The sequence below is a fragment of the Sphaerodactylus townsendi genome, linkage group LG05, assembly GCF_021028975.2.
Source record: "Sphaerodactylus townsendi isolate TG3544 linkage group LG05, MPM_Stown_v2.3, whole genome shotgun sequence".
NCBI classification, from domain to species: Eukaryota; Metazoa; Chordata; class Lepidosauria; order Squamata; family Sphaerodactylidae; genus Sphaerodactylus; species Sphaerodactylus townsendi.
Genome location: NC_059429.1, coordinates 76,408,829 through 76,428,110, shown reverse-complemented (window position 1 = coordinate 76,428,110; position 19,282 = coordinate 76,408,829). Strand labels below are relative to the sequence as shown.

Sequence of the window (19,282 nt, the reverse complement as noted above, 5' to 3'; positions counted from 1 at the left end):
TGCCTGAGCAAGGCATTAGATACTCAGCAAAGCACTCCGAACAGAGATCTAAGGAATTCAATCTGAATTACTTCCATTTTTTGGTAATCATACCTGTTCTGATATTACTTTACCCTGGAATAGCATAGTTCCATAATTAAGGCACCCCACCAAAAATGTCCTGGCTTTCATAGTGGCTTGCCTCATTCTAGATCGGGGTAGGGAACCTGCGGCTCGAGAGCCGCATGCGGCTCTTCTGCCCTTGCACTGTGGCTCCACGAGCCGAGCCGCCGGCCCCATTCTTGCCCGCCCTGCAGGCAGCAGGGCCGGTGCACCAACTGCCCACGGTCAGCTGGGCCGCGCCGCGGGCTTCCCCTCTCACCCGCCCCGTTGGAGCGGGGCGGGCGCTTTCCCAGTGGTCGGCGAGGCCAAGCCGCCGGCTTCATCCTTGCCCGCCCTGCAAGCAGCAGGGCGGGCGCATCCATGCGCTTCTCAGAATGAGCGGAGTAAAAGGTTAAAAAACCCTAAATATATATAGTGTTATCTTTATTTTAAATGTCAAAAATTATTTGCGGCTCCAAGTGTTTTCTTTTCCCGTGGAAAACGGGTCCAAATGGCTCTTTAAGTGTTAAAGGTTCCCTACCCCTGTTCTAGATACTGGAGGAACCAGAGTAGGGCTTCAGATAATGACTGCTGTAATCAGACCACTTCATATGGGATTCAGGAATCCTTCAAATCATCTGCATTTGAAGTTGAGTGCAGAAATGAATTGGTAGCTAGTGAATTAGCAAAGGAGATGTGACTAGATTGTAACTATCCAGTTCATGCCTTCAGAGGAGGGGCCACAGCTAGCAAGCCAACTGGACCTGGCCAAAGATGCAATGTGTCACATAGGATACCTGAGCCTCCAGCTGTGCTCACAGATGTATTAGCATCCCTAACTGTTAATATCATCTTTCAAGGGGATTGCCGCTCCATCCATGACTTCTCAGTTTCTGATTCGACATAGAAATCACTTTATTCAGTTCCTTGGCCTTCTTCCTGCACATCCAGCTCTTTCTGGAACATCCTCAACTGATGCTGCTGAAATGGAGAAATGTTGTTGCTTATAATCAGCATCCTGATGGCAATTAACTAACTCTCTGGACTGTATGCAGATACTGAGTGACGTGGCACATGCAATAGAACCTTGGGGAACCCAACAGCATAAATGCTGAGCAGCTGTCACCCAGCACCACCTTCTGGTTCCACTCAGCAAGATAAGAACAGAGCTAACGGTATACTGCAACCAGTCCAGAGGTCAGTGATGCTGGTCCCGTGGTCAGTGATACTGAAAACGGATGAGTAGTTTTGGCAAATCATTATGGTTGCACTCTGACACTCAGTAGAGGTCATATGTTGGGGCAGCGTTCCACAAAGGCACTCTCCTACATGATACTGGCTGTCACAAACCTACCCTGGATCTGCTTGTTCTCATATGTGTGTCGTGTGTCTGCCTGCATGTAAAAATATGTTCCTCCTCAGTTCCACTACCCCAGCGTATAGAGTTCAGCCTTGGAGAACGCCAGTAAAGTTGCCTCTGAACAAGTACAAAGGTCAGAGCTTCCAATTACTTTAGGTCCCCCCATGCATGCAAGTCTTATGTAAGAACGGTCTCCTGGGTGTGAGTAGGATTTGAGTCAAAGTCTGCTTTTTTAAATGGGGAAAAAAGCTTCATTATTAAAGATTAGACAGTGCACATACATGGAAAATTCCTGTCCAGCCTAGCAGGTAGATTTAAGAAAATAAACATAAAACGTAAGTCTAGCTAAGTTACAAGACAGTTGCCTTAGTTGATGCAAACACATCTCCAAACTCCCTGCTGCCCCTTTGCAGAGCAGTTTGGATTCCATCATAGATCACAGCATCCAGGTGAAGTATTTGACCATAGAACAAAGAAACCTTTGAAACCTTCTGCCTGCTTAGGTGTAAACCTCCAAACTTCCCTTCATGGAAGATACCACAAACTCTCCCAGTCAGGTCATCTGTCACGTTGCCCTCGTCTTCCTATCCCCAGTCAGTTTGGGTTTTATTTGTTGTTGTTGTTTTATGACTGGCATTCTACTCCTCTGTTTGGTGTTTAATCCACATGGGCTGTCTCCAGAGAAACCCAATTCCTGTCACCCAATCTTCCTGACTCATTTTATTTTTAATTACATGTGTGCATATTATGTGGTGTTAGCCACCAGCATTTCCAGAAAAGGGTGGGGCACAAAGTAATTCTTCTCATGTGAAAATAATTGCCATGGCTTCAAGGTGCACAATCATAACACTGGCAAGTAGGTCTTTGTCCAGGGTCAGCCCCAAATACCTAATAACCTTTGAGAACATTCTGAAAATCTCACACTAGCATTTTCTTCACACTGACCTTGAGGCTGGGAAGCAGTAATAGGATTGGGACCATACCATGTACAGCTATAGCTGGAGCTGTCTAAGACAGTTGGCTGGTTGGTGGGGCAGCAGAGGCAAAGTGGGGAAAGGTTAGGATTCCGCCAGAGAGAGGAGAAATAGAGAAATGAGGAACTGGGTGATGTGCTGCCCTCTCCTCACAGAGCTCCCTTTTCTGACCTGGAGGCACCAGCTGCCCACCCACCCCCGCACACACCACTCCAATTGTAAGAAGTTTATTTATTCCTGTTCCTTACTTTCAGTGATTCAATCAATTTTTAAGAGGACCTGTCCTTTTATTCCATGAGTGCTAAGCTTACTCAGGAGTCTTTAGTAAGGTAAATTGTCAGAAGTATATAATCTCCAATGAATCACCATTACCCACATGCTGATTAACCTTCTCTAAGAGGTTGGTATAGAACAGGGGTCTGCAACCTTGGCCACCCTGGCAGGGGCTGATGGGATTGGCCATGCTGGCAGGGGCTGATGGGATTTGTAGTCCATGAACATCTGGAGAGCCGCAGGTTGCAGACCCCTGGTATAGAACGTAATAGTTGGCTATTAAAACCAACCGCAATTTGTGAACATCTTGGGGTGGCCAAGACAGTTACCATTCCAAAATCAGGCCTGAAATCTGATTGAACTGAATCCTGATAATCAGTCTCATCCCCAAGACCTAGAGTTTTGTAACTACCACGTGTTTAAATGTATGGCCCCACAGGGGGATTTGTTCTACTTAGGCCAGACATTTTCTGCATCTTAGCAAGGCTTCTTAGGAGGGGCTTCAAGGGCTGGCCAGGGAGGACAGAGTATAAATAGAATAAAAGAAAAAAGAAAGATGACCCCCCCTGCAGGGATAGCCAGTATCTTTCAGTGGGGCTTTTTAGTACTTTCTAGAGCTACCTGGGCAATCTTCTCCAGCATCCTTGCAACTGTTTATTGTTTGTTCCTTGTCCATGGAGCTTCACTGCATTCTCTTCTTGCAGGAGTTCCAGAGAATGGCCCTACTAGGCTATGTGCTCAATGCTGAGGGGAATGATTTCTACTATGTCTCCATTGGTCGCCTGCCTGCCTCAGTAGGTGGGCCCAGTCCTCCAGTGACACTTGCAAACACCATGACAGGAGGCAGGTGTGATATCAGCAACAGGACGGAAGGCTCCTTACCTTGTTCCACTCCCCCTGAGGAGGCTCATGGTCCTTGGGCATGGACAGCAAGTGAAAGCAGGACTGGATTGGAGTCCGGAGAATTACTGAGGATGAGTAACCAGGCGTATGGTACGGTAGGCTATTAAAGACAGTGCTCATATTGCAGGGATGATAGCTGGGAAGGGTACATCCTAGATTGTGTTCTCCTTTGGAATTAAGTCTTTCTCTGTCCCCTTCACTGTAATGCAGCTATCAGAAGACGTTTCAAGGCTGGAGCAGGCCAGTACTTTGGAGCGCTGCTCTGTGGATGAGGAATCTACTTTGACTCAGCCGCTGGTTTGCTCCTTGGAGAAGTGGAACAATGAGAAATCTCCCTCGGCTACACCATCTGTTGCGAGTCTGGCAGACTCTGTGACTACAGGCAGGGAAGGTGAAGATTTGCCTCCAACTGAATGTTTTAATGGGGACCAGGTGATGAAAAGTAGAGTGCAAGAGAGCATGGTTTGAGATAAATTGGATTGTTTAAAACCTTAGACTAATTGAAATCATCTTGCAACCTAAGCAGTTATGTTTTCCCAAGACAAGGCTGATGGGATTACTTGGAAAGAAAAGGAAATGGCTGGCAAATTGCCAGGCCCTTCAACAATTTTCAGAGATCTCCATTGTGAGCCAAAGTCCATGCCAAAAAGAGTGCAGTTGTGTACCTAGATAATAAAGCCTCAGTGCTTTATTATCTGTGCAAGCAGAACTGTTCTTGCCTCTGACCCCGGCAGTCTGCACCTCTAATCCAAGGTGTTCTTTGCATACTTTTAAGCCAGGTTTCTTTGACTTCCATGCTTTTTTCCATTTCTGTGGACACAAATACAGTGATCTTTCCATTTGTGGCTAATATTGAGAACTTCATAGAAGTTCATAAAGTTCATATTCTGTAATTACCATAAGAATTTACAATGTAACGAAGCAATGCTTATTATAAAAAAAAAACCATATTTCTCTGTAAAATCTTGGTTGGCATATTACCCGCCTAAATTCTTCTGTTCCATTCTATAATATGTAGCAAGTTGCAAAAGTATAGAATAAGTAATCTGGCAGTTTGAAAAGGTCATTAATTCATACAGTTGTTGTAAGTCGGAAGTGACTTGACAGCAGTCAATATGGACACATACATCAGTGGCTGAGGGAATCTTCCTGAGGCTTTGTGAGCCAAAGTGAAACAAGTGCTTCCTGCTGATGGTGACAGACTACAGATGATTGACGATGCATTTGTTATAACAAACCAGTGCAAATTCTCATCCTTTTGCCAAGAATAAAACGTTGAAGATGGCTTGTTAGAATACTTACACATTTTGAGGTAGATTTTGTTTGGAATTTGTCTAACAGTAAAGGTCTTCAGAAAGCGTTCTCATGTCTGGCTAATTGTTAGCCGTTTTGTTCTGCTTAGGCCACATACCGAACTTGGGTAAACCCTGGGAGGTTCATTTCACTTTTCTGTTCAGCTAATCTTTCGCTTTCTATTTTGCTGAGTTTTTCTATATGTCTTCTTTCTTGTTTTTTAAATTGTTTTTATCGATTTACTTGTCCACCTTTTGTGCAGAAGGAAATATTATGCTTTGTTCAGGTCAGCCACCTGCTATTTTTAATATTATTCAAATTCTTATTTTATGTAACACAGTTCAGAAATGGAAAGGATCACACTGAAAATGACAAGCAGCTCTTACTGGCTCTCTCTCTTAATTTCCAGCAGTTGTCCGGACCATAAGAACTGCTTGATTTCACCCTCATTATTTTTAAGACTTTTATCCTTAAGAAGTTAACCTTAAGACAGCGAAGATATTTGCTGTGTTTTATAATGTATACCATTTGCCATGGCTGTACTTTGTAAGAAGCAGTGAAAACACACACTTTAAATTGCTTGTTGAACAAAAAGGTCCATTTCAGATGCCAGAACTGTTGACATGAAAGCAGGCTATATTTGCAAAAAACTCGCCCTTGCCCTTCCTCTCCTAAAGGTGTTCTGTGAAGTGCTTTTCCTTGTTTCCCTGCTTTAATATTAATTTTTCTGTAATCAAAGGCCCTTTAGTGGTGTTGGGTTCCTGAGATCATAAGCTATAAAAAGGCTGCAGCACTTGCGTTGCTTCATGAAGTTAAACTTGTTCAGTTTCTTTCATCAAACAATTCATGTAGCAGCTGGAGTAAAAACAACTTTATGTCATGCTGGCATCTTTGTTTTGTAAATCCATTTGTTGATGTCTGGGCTATAAACTCCCAGCTGAAGGGCTTGAGATGAATCTCGGACATAATAAGGAGATAACTGTGGGACTCAAAATGTCACTGGGGGCGATTTGTCAAGAGCTTCTGACCTCTCTTCCCTACAGGCTGTGGGAAACAGCATCCCAGTCAGGTTCACAGCCTGGTGTCCAGCCAAGGTAGCATGGATTCTGATCTCCTTGGTGAGTGGATAAACTGGATTATCCTTGTGCAGAAACTAAGAGAAAGATGTTTTGTGGAATAGGTACAGTTAGGATTTATTTTACTAGAGCCTAAGTACTGGCTTTGTATAAACAAGAGACTCTGCGAGGCCCTTGTTATTAGCCTTCCACCTGGATAGATTGGCCAAGTCACTCACAAGATTGTGTGTGTGTGCATTAATTTTCCAGGGTATGATGGTGGCAGCAGCGATTCTGAATGTGAGGAGGCAGTGATGAGTGACCTGGAATCCAAGTGCCCTCTCATGCCTGACTTCTGGCTGATCGTAAAAATCCACCATGATCGGGTAGAAGTCTGTTCGCACACACGGTAGTAGTCTCTTCTTCTTTCCCTTTCCAGTGCCTCCTTCTGATTCTCAAGAAGATAATTATGGCGTTTACACAGAGGTCTCTCTGATTCCCCCCCCCCCCCACTACTTTATCTTAGTTGAGGACTACAGCTGTTGTGTGACAGCACGAGCTGTTTTTGCTGTCCCTGAAGATGGAAGAGGAGGGAATACTTTCATTTATTAATTAAAATATTAAATCCTGTCTTTTTTCTTATGACTCAAGTCAATTTTAAAAAGGAAAAGTAGCCCCCTGTGCAAACACTGGGCCATTTCCGGACCATTGGGTGATGTCACATCACAACATTTATTAGGCAGACTATGCTTGGGGGGGGGGTCGGGTGTGCCATTGCCTTCCCCGAATGTCTGCACTCCCCCCCCCCCCCCCGCCCAGCATTTTCCCATCCTCAGAAGGATGGAAGGCTGAGTCAGTCTTTAGCTGGCTACCTGAAACCGACTTCTGGCAGAACTTTTGACTGGAATACTTCAGCTTACCACTTGCTTCGTGGAACTTTTTCCTTATAATTCCAAAAATTAAAAACATATAACATGCTGTAAAAACCCATTTAATCTCCTCTGAAACAAAATGTCTGAGCTCAAATCTCATTAAAATGAAATAAAAGCCTTTACAAATTACATGGCCTTATAGCGCATCCTAAAAATGTCTACAGACAGTGCCACCCTCTCCTCCCCTCAAGGATACATTCCACAAAGAACAGAGACTATACTGAGGTCAGCTAGTCTCCTGCTACCACCCTGTCTTGGTGCTCAACTGTTTCCTGTATGTCGTTATGTTCAATCTCTTAGGCCCGTTCTGCATGGGCCAAAAACAGCACCCCAGAAACGGTAAAAACACTGTTCCTGGGGCGCTGTTCACATGACTGCTGCCTCTGAAATGAGGCAGCACCGTGCTTTTTTCCCACAATTGGTGGGGAAACGCTGTTTTCAAAACTCGCTCAATGAGTGAGTTTTTTTGAAAACAGTGTTGTGCAACCAGTGCTGAGCAAACTGCACCAGGTCGAGGGCAGTGCTTTTAGGCGTACCCATTTTTTTCAACTCTTCCCTTCCCTGTGCAGCTGCGTGGGGACGAGGGGATACGCCTCCTGGCCTCCGACCCCTGAGGCGTTGCCATGGCCATGGGGGGCTGTTTCCTTATCCCTGCAGAGCTGCGCAGGGAAGGGAAGCTGAAAAACAAAACAAAGGCACCTCCGTGTGAAGGTGCCCTCACAGAAGCATGTGAATGGACCTGGGGCTCCACCAGTATCATTTATACCGGTGTGCAGCTGCTTCCCTGGCCCATGTGAAACGGGCCTTAGTGACGCAATAACAGATGATCATCATCAGGTTTTTTTTACATTTTATTGCTCTCAATCATAGAGCTTGTCAGGGCCTTCTGCCCCCATGAGACTTTTTCTTTTCCTCTTAACACAGCAGCCTGAGTGCAGTGAAATCATCCATGAATGAGGAAGGGGAGTGTGTACATCTTCACCGTAATGTGGTGAAGAAAGTTGGAGAGATCTGCCGCATTGTTAATCAGGTAACTATGATTCATTCTGGCTATGCTGTTGTTCCTTTAGGTGGCAGAAGTATCTCCTTGCTAGTTTCCAATGGGAGTACAGTCACCAGAGCCTAAGAAAGGACCAATGTGCTAGTAAAACAAAAGAGATCTGTAACCAGAAACATCAAAATCTGCAGTGTCACTGAAAGCAAAGTAAATTAGAAACTATATGCAAATAATAGTTGAGCAACTGTAATGAGATCTATTTTAATCTCAGGGTTTTTGAACAGACACTGATCTGTCTTTTCACCTTAGTCATAAAGTCCAGGAAACCGACATTTTTAATTGAAAATGTAAGGCTTCTGGGTGCTAGGTAAATGCATTAATTTTTGTGTAGTTACAGCCATCAAGGCTGTTACATAAATATAGTTGCAGACTTTGCCTTATAACTTGTGCCAAATAGCAGAGACTATGGCTGGATTAACCTGGGTAAGAAAACATTCCATTCCATCTTTGCTGTTCTCTTCCTTTGTCTTAGCGGCTGTTGCTACAAGATCTGCATGATAGTCACATTTGTAATTCTCTGTTGGTTGCTGAGAGTGAGGAAGACATCTGGAAAAGTGAGACACCATATACCTACCGGCAGCGCACTGGGCCTGATGGTAAGAGCTTTGAGCAATATTCATACACAAATATGGTATTACTTGCCAGCTTGCTGTGCCTCTAGCTCAACATCTCTGCCCTTCCCTCCACCTCTATGGCATAGCAGTGTCCACAAGTCCTTCGTGGTGATAATGAAGAGGCAGGCACAGAATGAAATTCTCTGGCTTATTTCTGCTCATGACCTGGAAGTATCGTGGAGAATCCTTTCCATTGCCCTATGAGCTGTGACGTGCTACAGCAGTTCTTAGTACAGGACCCTAGTAATGTTCCTTTGTCAGGATGCTTAAGAGGCGTTTGTTTCTTGAGTATGAAGGAAGAGAGATGCCAAAGCAGCCTCTCTGCTGAACGAGCGAATTGACTGTTAGATATCTCTTTGGAGAACTTGCACATTGACTGTCCTTTCCCTCTGTGTAGATTACCCTGGAGAGGAAAGCTACCAACCTCGTGACTACCTGGCAGCCACCATGCAATTCATGCCTGGGCACTTTGCATGCGATGCAGTCTGGAGCACCATTATCCATGTACACTCACGGCTCAAGATGGGGCCCAACATGGGTGTTGCACGTGGTGGGTGTCTGAAAGCAGGCAACATTTCCTAACACACACACACACACACAGAGAGACACAGACACACACACAGAACTCTCCTCTGTTCCTAGGCAACAAATTCTGTTCCATTTTAGTGCCTCCTTAGCTGAAGCCTCTTGGAGATACAAGTAATTCCTTGGATTGGAATGAGAGCTGGATTATCAAAAAGGGCCAAGGCTGACAGAGGGATCTAAGTTAGGAAACTGGCTAGGCAACACCTCTGTAAACTCCTTAGAGAAAAGGTGAGATAGTGGATTAGATAAACTGATAAACTTGTATAATCAAAGAGAAGCACTTTTATCAAGAAGGAAGGAAAGCTTTCACAGAAACTCTCTGCAGTGTAGCCATTTTTTAGTAGAAGAGGCCTGGATGGTGGGGAGGCAGGAAGTTATTTCGTTGCAAACTGGAAAAGCTGTGTAAAAAATTGCCTTGGAAACCTCTTTCTTTAAAAATGTAAGAAAATCCCCCAAAGAACTAGATATCACTTAGAAGAAGGCCATTTGAAACAACTATTTCCCCCTGTCTCTTAGCTTAAAGTACAAGTGGATTTAATATTGTTATTAAAGATATTTGATACCAATTTTATGTGAATGAATTTATTTGTATGTAGCCATGGGCCATTACAAATACATCAATTCTTGTATCAAAAACATTATGAATATACACGATAAATTAAAATATACAACATTGGCTAAAATATGCAGTGATATTAAATAAATATACAGCAATATACCAATTGAATATAACAATCAAGAATAAGCTGACTTATCTACCACATTGGATCTTATTTTCTTTGCTGCCAGAGCATATAAAGACATTCTATGAGAAAGGTGCTCATCAGAATCTGATAACATAAATTTTGTCAAAGGCTTTTACGACCGGAGTCACTAGGATCTTGTGGGTTTTCCAGGTTGTATGGCCGTGTTCCAGTAGTATTTTCTGCTGACGTTTCGCCCGCATCTGTGGCTGGCATCTTTAGAGGATCATCAGTCCTCTGAAAATGCTAGCCACAGATGCCAGCAAAACATCAGAAGAAAATAGTACTGGAACATGGCCATACAATGCGGAAAACCCACAACCTCCTAACAGAAATATTAATTTCAACAGTAGAGTGGACATTTATATCAGAAACCATCCTGGCAAAAAAAAAATTAGCCCTGGATTCCGTATATGGCAGACAATCAAAAATATAACCAGTCTCTAAATTGAGAATTAACCACTGATAACCCTAGAAGGTTGTCTGGGATTGAGAATCAGGATAGTATATTATTGAGGAAGTCAAGGCAGGTTGGATCTTTTGATAGCATCAGATTAAATGATTGGCTGCTAAATTATTTTAGTCTTCGCTGTTTTGTTTTTTCCCCATAATTTTAGAACAGCTAGATGTGCACATGCCCTAAGAGAGGAGAGGCTAGTTTCTGCTCTCATCAGCAGAATGAGAGCAGAAATGAAGGTGGAACAAGATACCCATTTTAGTAAAAAATAGCATAGACTTTTTAAAATGACAACCATAATAGAGTGTGTCAGGCAGAGCCAGTTGTGAAAACAGGCTGAGTTAATGTTGGAGAGACAACACTGAAGGCTGGTGGGGCAGCATTTGTGTGTGTTGGACTTGTGGCAGTTAGCTGGTTTCTCTCTTTCCTGCAGCCATCCAAGCTCTGCGCTCTGTGCTCAATGCCTTCTCGGTTGTGAACAGGAAGAATATGTTTGTTTATCAGGAGCGTTCAACCAAGTCCGTTTTCTATTTGCGGTAAGAGTTGTGCTCTGGCACAGCTGCTTTCTTTGCTAATTTCCAAAACTCAGATATGCTTTTGTTTTTCAATCCCTGCACCATAAACAGGGGGTCCATGGGGCCTTCATCTCCTCCCGCTGATTTAGTAGAATAGCCCTAAACTCAGCACTCTTGACTTTTCTTTCCTTTTTCTCTCTGTCTCAGGCTCTCTGAAACCACCTCAAGTGGAAAGAGTGGGGAAGGTGAAATCATCCCAAGTCTTGCATGCCGTTCACTGGCACTTTCACGCAGCCAAGAGCCCATATATATCGAGGACCTGAGTGTGAGTCTGTTTTCTCACTGCACCTTTAGTGCCTTGAACAAGAGAGATAGCAGCCCAGATAAGAGCTCTGCTCTTTTCCCAAGAGGGCTTGCAGTCAGCTTTCCAGCTTCTTCCATTTTCCTTGATAGGGTTCCCACTCCTCATTGGACACAGCCTCTTGCCGTAGTGTGGATTCAGCCCGTCCTGTGAGCCAGGTGGACAGACACATCCAGTTGGTGGTTCATGGAGTGGCACAGGCAGGTGAGCCACAGACTCATACAGCGTAGCAATTGAAGTAAGTAGAAAGGAACAAGGGTATAACAAAGTCTTGCTGCTGCAAGCACGAGATCTTGTATCCTATCTTAGAAAGAAAGTCTACCACTGGATTTGGAATTCAATATTTTTTTTGCGGGGGGGTGGGGTGGAGATCTCCTTTATTTTCTCAATGTCAGCCCACATGTCATCTCTTTAGTGTGGTAGATGAAAACAGTGAAGGTGGGTAAATGGTAAGCTGCACCTTAAGAACAACTGACTCACTGTGTAGTGTTGTATAGTGGAGCAAGCTGTTTAGGCAGAGCAACAGGCAGGCAGAAGACTGTCTTACTGACTGAAATAAAAAGAGGCACATGTTACCTCCTGCATGATGTTGAGCCAGGGGAAGACTTCTTAACACAACCCTTCTTCTACTCTCTGAGGACCTGAGATCACAGATGAGTTGGTAAAAGTTCTACGCAGGCGCCTGGATGAGGCCACCCTGGATATCATCACAGTCATGCTTGTGCGGAATTGCAAGCTCACCCCAGCCGACGTGGAGGTAATCGTTGGGCCCTAGACTGTACTTGTTCCCTAAACTATTTTTCATTGTTTCAGTCACACTCCTTGTTCCTTAACTGAAATTTGTAGGCCTCTGGGATGGATGTGTTCCTGTTTCTAACCAATGACAGGTTCTTCTCTCTCCAGTTTATACAGCCTCCAGGCAGCCCACCCACTGAAGTGCTACAGTTTACTCTCCCTCCATTCTACCTGCCCTGGCTCCCAGCTGTAGCTTGCTACTTACATCAGAACCTGCTGATCTTCCTGCACACACCTAAGTATACGGACAGCAATGTAGAGAACCACTTCAAGGTGAGCATGTGGGTACCTGTGCAGTTGGCTGAATTCTAGAAGAACTGTAGTCATGTCAGTGTTCATTCTTCTATTGAGAGAACAGAGGGTGTATATGCAAAGGACAAGGGGCATAGCAGGGGTGCCAAGCTACAGTATAGTTTACAGAATGAGGCAGAAATATGGTATTGAATCTCCCTCTGTTTCCTACTTCGTGATATAAGCCAGGATGGGCATCACTGGTTTCTAAGGTCCATTTGTCATTGATCGGAAGCTCTAAGAATGAGAATATAAAATAGAAAAAAGAATCCAAATTGAGATATACCCTTGAAGAAGTATGATTATTAAAACTTCTTGATATTAGGATAAGCAACCGTCTAATTAGCTAGCTGGTTCTGGATACAATAATAGGGCCAATAGAAGTTGAGGCAGCAGATCAAGAAAGCTTTCCTTCCATGGTTGTTGTTGCCTCCGTGTGTATTTCCCAGCATTGGACCAAGGAAAAAAGTTATTCTTGCTTTACATTAACTGAGCAAAGGCTTCAGAGTGTGGTAGCAAGCCACTCCTTGAGATCTGCCATAGGTAAGATTTTTTCTCACAATCTGAAATGCACACTTCACACTTAAATATGGTAAGCTTCTGTAGTCATAATGCATAATTCTTTGAAACCGCACACAAGTTCAGAAGTTCAAAACTAACACAGTTGCTGATCTATTTCCTAGGTTGGAATAATTGCTTAGGTTTTGTATATGTGTGTGTGCGCTCATGCGCCCGCCTTCAAGTCACAGCTGACTTAGAGCAACCCTGTAGAGTTAAATGCAAACTACTAACAGAGATGATTTGTCATTGCCTTCCTTTGCAAAGCAACCCTGAAATTCCTTGGTGGTCTCCCATCCAAATATTGACCAGGGCCCACCCTGGTTAGCTTCTAAAATCTGATGAAATCACTCGAGCCTGTTATCCAAGTTAGGACTCTGTTTAGATACCAAACTGTGAACTTGGGCTTAAATGTCATGGTGGTGTTGGTTCATTCAAGATGCCTCTTTGTTTGTCTTTTCTGAGCACCATTCATAACTTAGCTTGCTAAGACACCCTGCAGCACTGTCTGGAGGTGTCACTTCAACTAAAAAAGTTATTCCCACTGTCTAACGCACAAAAAAATGTGCTTGATCCAGTCAGATGCAACTTCTTAATTTTTGGTTGTGGTGGGTTTTCCGGGCTGTGTGGCCGTGGTCTGGTGGATCTTGTTCCTAATGTTTCACCTGCATCTGTGGCTGGCAATGTTACACAGTGAATTCTTAATTTTTAATTGTGGGAGAATATACTTTCAGTTTGCAAAAGGCTCCTCTTTGCAGGAGGACAGCTGTTCATTTTAGATTTGTTATCTATCCTATGCCATCTCAAGGGCACAGTGTGGCATCCCACACTTTGAAAAGGCCCACCAAAACCTGAAAAATTCAACTAATTGACTCCAGCAGCCTTATTGGATTATGGGAAAACATGTCCCAAGAACAATGCCAAACAACCATCTGCTGAAAAAGGCATAGTAGGCAATGGCTTTGTTTTCTGAGCAAAAGGAAATAGAGAACAGGAAGATTGAACTGCTACAGACAGGAAAGTAATGGGAATTCTGAAATAGGATGACAAGTGTACACTGGGATGACTTTGTGCCCAGAGCCAGCCTCGCAATTAATGCTCCCTAACTTTAGGACTTATTTCTGTGTAATACATGTTTTTAATCCCTCTTCCTTTGTGAAGTGCAGAGTGGCATGCATGGGGAAAGATGGACTCATGTCTTCAGTCAGTATGGAGGCGCACTGAGAGATCTTGGGCCAATCTCTCTCTCCCTACCCCCTCTCTGGGCTTTTCCACATAAGTTTTTTTTTCATCCGTTTTGTCCCCATACTACTTTAGTTTACCCCCTGGTTTCCATGCACATTTTTGGGCCCTTAGTTTCACTTCAGGTTTTTCCCTGTTTCCTGTTTCTTTCGAGACCACTTTTACCTTAATGTTCTTCTGGAAGCCAATTGTGATTCGACTTACTCTTGTGAGTAAAGTTTCTGCCACTTCTTTGTCCCACCCACCTCAAGGCCACTTTTTGATGATTGGACAGTTGTCATTGCATCCTGAAGATAAGCGACTTTTTTAAAAAAATGAAAGCTGGCAATTCAGAGAACCTGCTTAACTTATCATTGTAGCAGTGTATCAGCATTAGCATGTGCAAAAGAATAAAATGGAATGGGTGTGTTGAGACGCCACTGATGACACCACAAATGACAACAGAAAATCAGGTGTAAGTCAAGTATGTGGAAAAACTCTCTCTCTCAGCCTAACTTACATCATAGTATTATCGTGAGAGTACAATGAAGGAAAAAAGGACCATGTACCTCACCCTGAGCCTAGTTGCAGAAGAGTGGGATAAGCCACGGAGAAGTAACAAGAACAGTTTTTATGTCTAAGAATAAATGTCTGCTTACTGTTATGAACCTTTGTTGCAATGCAAAAGCTAAGGCCTAGCGGTGTTCTGTGCTAAGAAATACAATCATTTTGCTCTTAGCACAACCCTCCATAAGAAGTTCTATTTCTCCACTTGCTAGGAAGACATCTCTTAACCAAATTCTGATAAGTTTTTGCCCTACTTTTCAGCACTATTTCCATCAGAACATCAGTGGCCCTGACCTGGATCTGTACCTATACAATAAACCTGGAGGCCAAGGCACTGGTGGCAAAGGTAAACAGCATAATTTACTTCTGCAGCCTGAATCTTTTGGTGAAGCAATTTATGGAGAAAAAAAGTTTATCTGGATCTGTGGTGTTCACATACCAGAAGCCAGAAGATCATACAGAAGAGTCACTTGCTTCTTGGTCTATGAGGATCAAACTGGAAGGCCCTCATGCCTTTACAGTCCTTCCCTTTGTCTGGTATGAGGTCAACAACTGGATGGAGATCAGCTTTTAGATGGGAGTTCCTCTTCTGAAGAGCCCTGTGAGTTGTGCAGGCAATATTACTGTTGCTAATTCAAGGCACCAAAAAGAAAAATGAGACAGCAAGGGCAACTTGTTGAAAATGAGACATGAGGGCCCTTTGTTGAGTACACAGGCAGAATTCAAGCATGAATTAATGCTGGGTGGGGGCAGGGTTAGGGTTATTATTATTCCGTGGGCTGACACAAGCTGTCACAAGCTGGTACTGAAAGCTTGTGGCTGGTTTTATGCTATATTGTAAGAGTGAGTGTGTGTTTGTGTGTGTGTGCTCTTCCCCCCCCCCCCCCATCCACTTGCCTCTCTTCCTACCTGCACTGTGGTCTGGTTGTACAGGCAGCACACCACTTCAAAGTGCGTCTGAACATTCTTCTGTCATGTAGGTTCCATGTTGGATCTTGTGCAGCACCTGTTTCCACCTTCCCAGTTTCAAGGTAGCTTCCTGTAGATTCTGACGTTCCAATGAACCTTTCCAGTGCTGCTCCTGTCCTCCTCCTGATCTAATACCTGCTGTGGTTTCTGCTTCTGCTCTGGTACCTACTGTATCGCCCGCTTTTCCTCTCCTGTGTGGATTGTCCAGATCTCTTCCAGTAGATGCCTTTACAGACTCCATCATCTTCCAGCCCCAAGGAGCTGGGTTTCTTAGATTCAAGAATTCATAGTGGCTGTCAGAAATAATGATGGAAACTTTGCTATTACTGTATGTTGTATGAAGATTAGAAGAATTCTTGTATTAGAGGTCAATTTCTTCAGTACTCTCTTTTAAAAGAGATGTGAGCGCTAAAAGTTTCACTAGTTATGGAAGAAAGCTGAATACTCTTACAGAACATAACATTTAGGTGCCTCATTTTATGACTTGAGGTTGGTAAGGATTTTTTCCCCAGAAGAATGAGGCTAGTTAGACTTTCTTTGGTGCATTGGAATTTTGCAATAAGTGGCAGATTGATGAGCTGGGTGAGGTTACTGATGCTACTGAACATTTTTGATACCCAGGAAAATGGGTTTTGTTTTGTGCTGGACATTTTGTGCCATGTTTGCAAGCAGGCAGAAATTTCCCCCATGCCATATTTGCTCAGGGTATTTTGTGGGTGGGGAGGGAGAGCTGCTATCATTAGCTGTAGCATGTGGATTTGGCTGTCTTTCCTGAGCCATCTGGCATTCATTGTTGAGCCGGCACCTTCTGTGCAATCTGCTTATGGCATATAGCTAATGTCTAGATTATATGGCTTAATCTGTGGTTATTTAGACCATGGAGTTTAATGTCCACGGTCCTTTTTAGTGTTATCGGTTGTGTGGTTGGCCAGGAAACAGCTGACATGACTTGTTCCTGTTGCTTTGCTTCTTCTTAGTTTCTTCTTTTGAATAAAGTAATACTGGACATGCTGCAGCTATTTAGGCTAGGGAGAATTGTTGGGGCTTGCATCTCTATGGATTTTGACCACTGCATGCCTGGAATAGGCTTCCCTTCCTCAGGCATGCAGTAAGCATTTCTAGCATGCAAAGCCTGCATCAAGCAGAAATAGGGCTGGCCGGAGATTGAGGGTGGCTGCTGAGATTTACACTGAAGATGGGGGTTATGTTGATGGTTCCTGCCGAGATGATGCGGAGCACAACATCTCTGCTTCCCCTTTTTCTTCAGTCAACATTTTTTTGTGTGTGGAGAGAATGTCTATTTTTTTCTATGAGGAGTGTCAGTTTTCTTGGATAGAGGCCTAGGATCTTGTTACTGCATGCTGATTTCATCCACTAATTAAAAGAGTCCTCAGCTCCTTTCACAATCCTCATGGAAATGTCAGACTCTGACTGGGTAAGAGATTGTGCCTTACAGACAGCAACACCTCACCCACATTTTGTTTGATCATTGATACCGGTTTCCTGAGGTTGGGAGAAAGATTAGAAGAGCCCAAATGGGACCCCATCCATTAACTCACTGATCAATCTTCTAGTTTCCAGAGGGACTCCTGGCGAAGGTATTGCGCCCAGCAGCACAAGCCAGAGCCTCCTCTTGGCACAGTGCGGGTGGGATAAGCTGCTGGCTTGCTAATTTCAGCTAAATTAGGAAACAATATCTGGACAGGGGTGAAGTCTCCTTGCTGCTTTTGCTGGTTGGACTTTGCTGAGTGTCTGATGGGTGTCTTTTTTCTGCAGATGAAAGCTCACAGCACGTTTCTCGTGAGTGCAGGCTTTTTCCCTTTCCCATTCACATATGAATACCCAGCAGTGCTGATCTATTGGCTGTTCATTCCATCTGCTCTTGCTTGTGATCTTGTTCCTGTGCACAATGTTTTTTTATCCCTTGAGTTGCATTCCAAGGAAGGCTGTGTGTGTGTCTGTAACAAGTACCCTGAGGCTACTGTCTCCTAAGAGGTTGTAATCATGGTGGTCTTTGGGATTCAAGCAGGCCTTTTACTTATCCCACAGGGATTGCATGCATTGCCCTGTCTTTTGTGGACAGCTGTGGAAATCCCATCTCGTTAACTCACTGGGCGAGACCACCCACATCCCTGCTGAATGCATCATTCCTTCAGGAGGCGGATTTTGAGAATTTGACTGCTGTCAACCAGTATCAGGCTGAACCTGGCACATCACAGCCCGGTGAGAAGATGGAACTACTGCCTGCTTTTTGGGCAGGCTAGCAGTTTGTGGGCAAACATGGGACTGGGCAACTGTGGCCTTCATTATTCAGATCTAGCAGACCAGGTTGTATCTGGTATTCACTTGGGAGTCAGCAGAAAACCTGTGCCTTTTCCAAAGTACACTCTCTTGATATTGGCTTTTTCCTCCACAGCAATCTGTCCTCTGGTGCGCCTGGATATCTGGGAAAAGGGCAACATCAGCCTGCTGCAGCTGTCCGAGAGGCTGCGCCGTACTGTACGCCATGCCCTGTGTGATGCTGTCATGGAATTCTGTGTTCTTCCCAATCCACTATGTGTGGAGCCTTCCACTGAGCTAGAGGATCCAGGCAACAGTGGTAAGGGCTTGCCTTGGAGCTGGCAGCTTTTCCAGCTTTTGAGTCCCCAATCATGAGGACATGTCTGAAAAGACTACACAAGTGTATGTTGCCTCATTGGTGTTGTTTTGTATAGAGGCAGTGTTGTCTTTTGCTTCAGTTTGCTGGGCACTACATGAAGTAGCAAGGAACAGCTTGCAGGGCATCATTTGGTTGACTTGTTGAAGCATCTGTAACCAACCTTTCCTAAACCTAAGGCTGAGTCCCAGTAAAACTCATAAAAAGATCCAACATCCAGAAGATGAAAACCAGCATCTTTGCTTAATGTGTACAAAGTACATCAAATTGCAGCAGACTTATGGCAATCCAGAAGGGATTTGAAGGCAAGAGACTAACAGAGGTGGTTTGCCGTTGCCTTCCTCTGCATAGTGATCCTGGTATTCCTTGGTTGTCTCCCATCCCAGCACTGGCCAGGGCCAACCCTGCTAGCATCTTAGACCTGATGATACCAGGCTAGCCTGGGCTATCCAGGTCAGGACCTTCACTCAATACTGCACTAAAAATTTAAAAATTGCAATTCCATATCCACCTTGCCCCCTCGTGCCTTTTGGTGAATATTGCTGCCAAGCTCGTGGAAGCAAGAAACCCAACAGGACAGAAAGGCAGCTCGTTTTGTAGTTTCCACGGGTGGGAAGAAGGGGAAGGGAGTTTCTAGAGCAGTTTTGGAGAAGGAGGCAAAACAGGGTGGAACTGCCTTGAGCCCTTTCAGAGAAAACTGGGGTTCTAATATTTTAAAATATCTATCTAATGGATGGGCAATATGCTTTCAGGAAACCTGTGCGGGATGGTGACAGAGACTAAGGGACTGACCCAACCTGCTGGAGGCAGAGTTTGTCCTCACCCACTGCATTTCATGGTGCCTGCTGCAGTTGCTGGTGAACCCATTACACCTACCAGTAAGATGGGCCGGCGCAGCTTCTGGGACATGCTGGTAATGATTTCATGGGAAGATGATGGTGGGATATGTTGTGGGAATGGTAGGGGAGAGCAGAAACTAATCATTGTGAATAGCGCAGCCTATATCATTTATAACCTGTTCA

General features: G+C 44.2%; 1 protein-coding gene across 5 annotated transcripts in view; it reads left to right on the top strand.

Moving 5' to 3' along the window:
• The window catches only part of SZT2 (SZT2 subunit of KICSTOR complex), a 92,667-nt gene that overhangs the window by 57,655 nt on the left and 15,730 nt on the right, over positions 1 to 19,282 (top strand). For 4 of the 5 annotated variants that reach the window (XM_048497163.1, XM_048497159.1, XM_048497161.1 and 1 more), the window contains exons 37-52: positions 3,393 to 3,686; positions 3,802 to 3,982; positions 5,928 to 6,002; positions 6,210 to 6,348; positions 7,796 to 7,901; positions 8,401 to 8,524; positions 8,940 to 9,092; positions 10,761 to 10,863; positions 11,050 to 11,167; positions 11,296 to 11,407; positions 11,842 to 11,960; positions 12,107 to 12,271; positions 14,897 to 14,981; positions 17,654 to 17,827; positions 18,021 to 18,203; positions 19,013 to 19,173. In XM_048497163.1, the coding sequence (XP_048353120.1) occupies positions 3,393 to 3,686; positions 3,802 to 3,982; positions 5,928 to 6,002; positions 6,210 to 6,348; positions 7,796 to 7,901; positions 8,401 to 8,524; positions 8,940 to 9,092; positions 10,761 to 10,863; positions 11,050 to 11,167; positions 11,296 to 11,407; positions 11,842 to 11,960; positions 12,107 to 12,271; positions 14,897 to 14,981; positions 17,654 to 17,827; positions 18,021 to 18,203; positions 19,013 to 19,173 (2,292 nt within the window). The remainder of the gene's footprint in view (positions 1 to 3,392; positions 3,687 to 3,801; positions 3,983 to 5,927; positions 6,003 to 6,209; positions 6,349 to 7,795; positions 7,902 to 8,400; positions 8,525 to 8,939; positions 9,093 to 10,760; positions 10,864 to 11,049; positions 11,168 to 11,295; positions 11,408 to 11,841; positions 11,961 to 12,106; positions 12,272 to 14,896; positions 14,982 to 17,653; positions 17,828 to 18,020; positions 18,204 to 19,012; positions 19,174 to 19,282) is intronic. The other variant, XM_048497160.1, reaches the window with a different exon arrangement.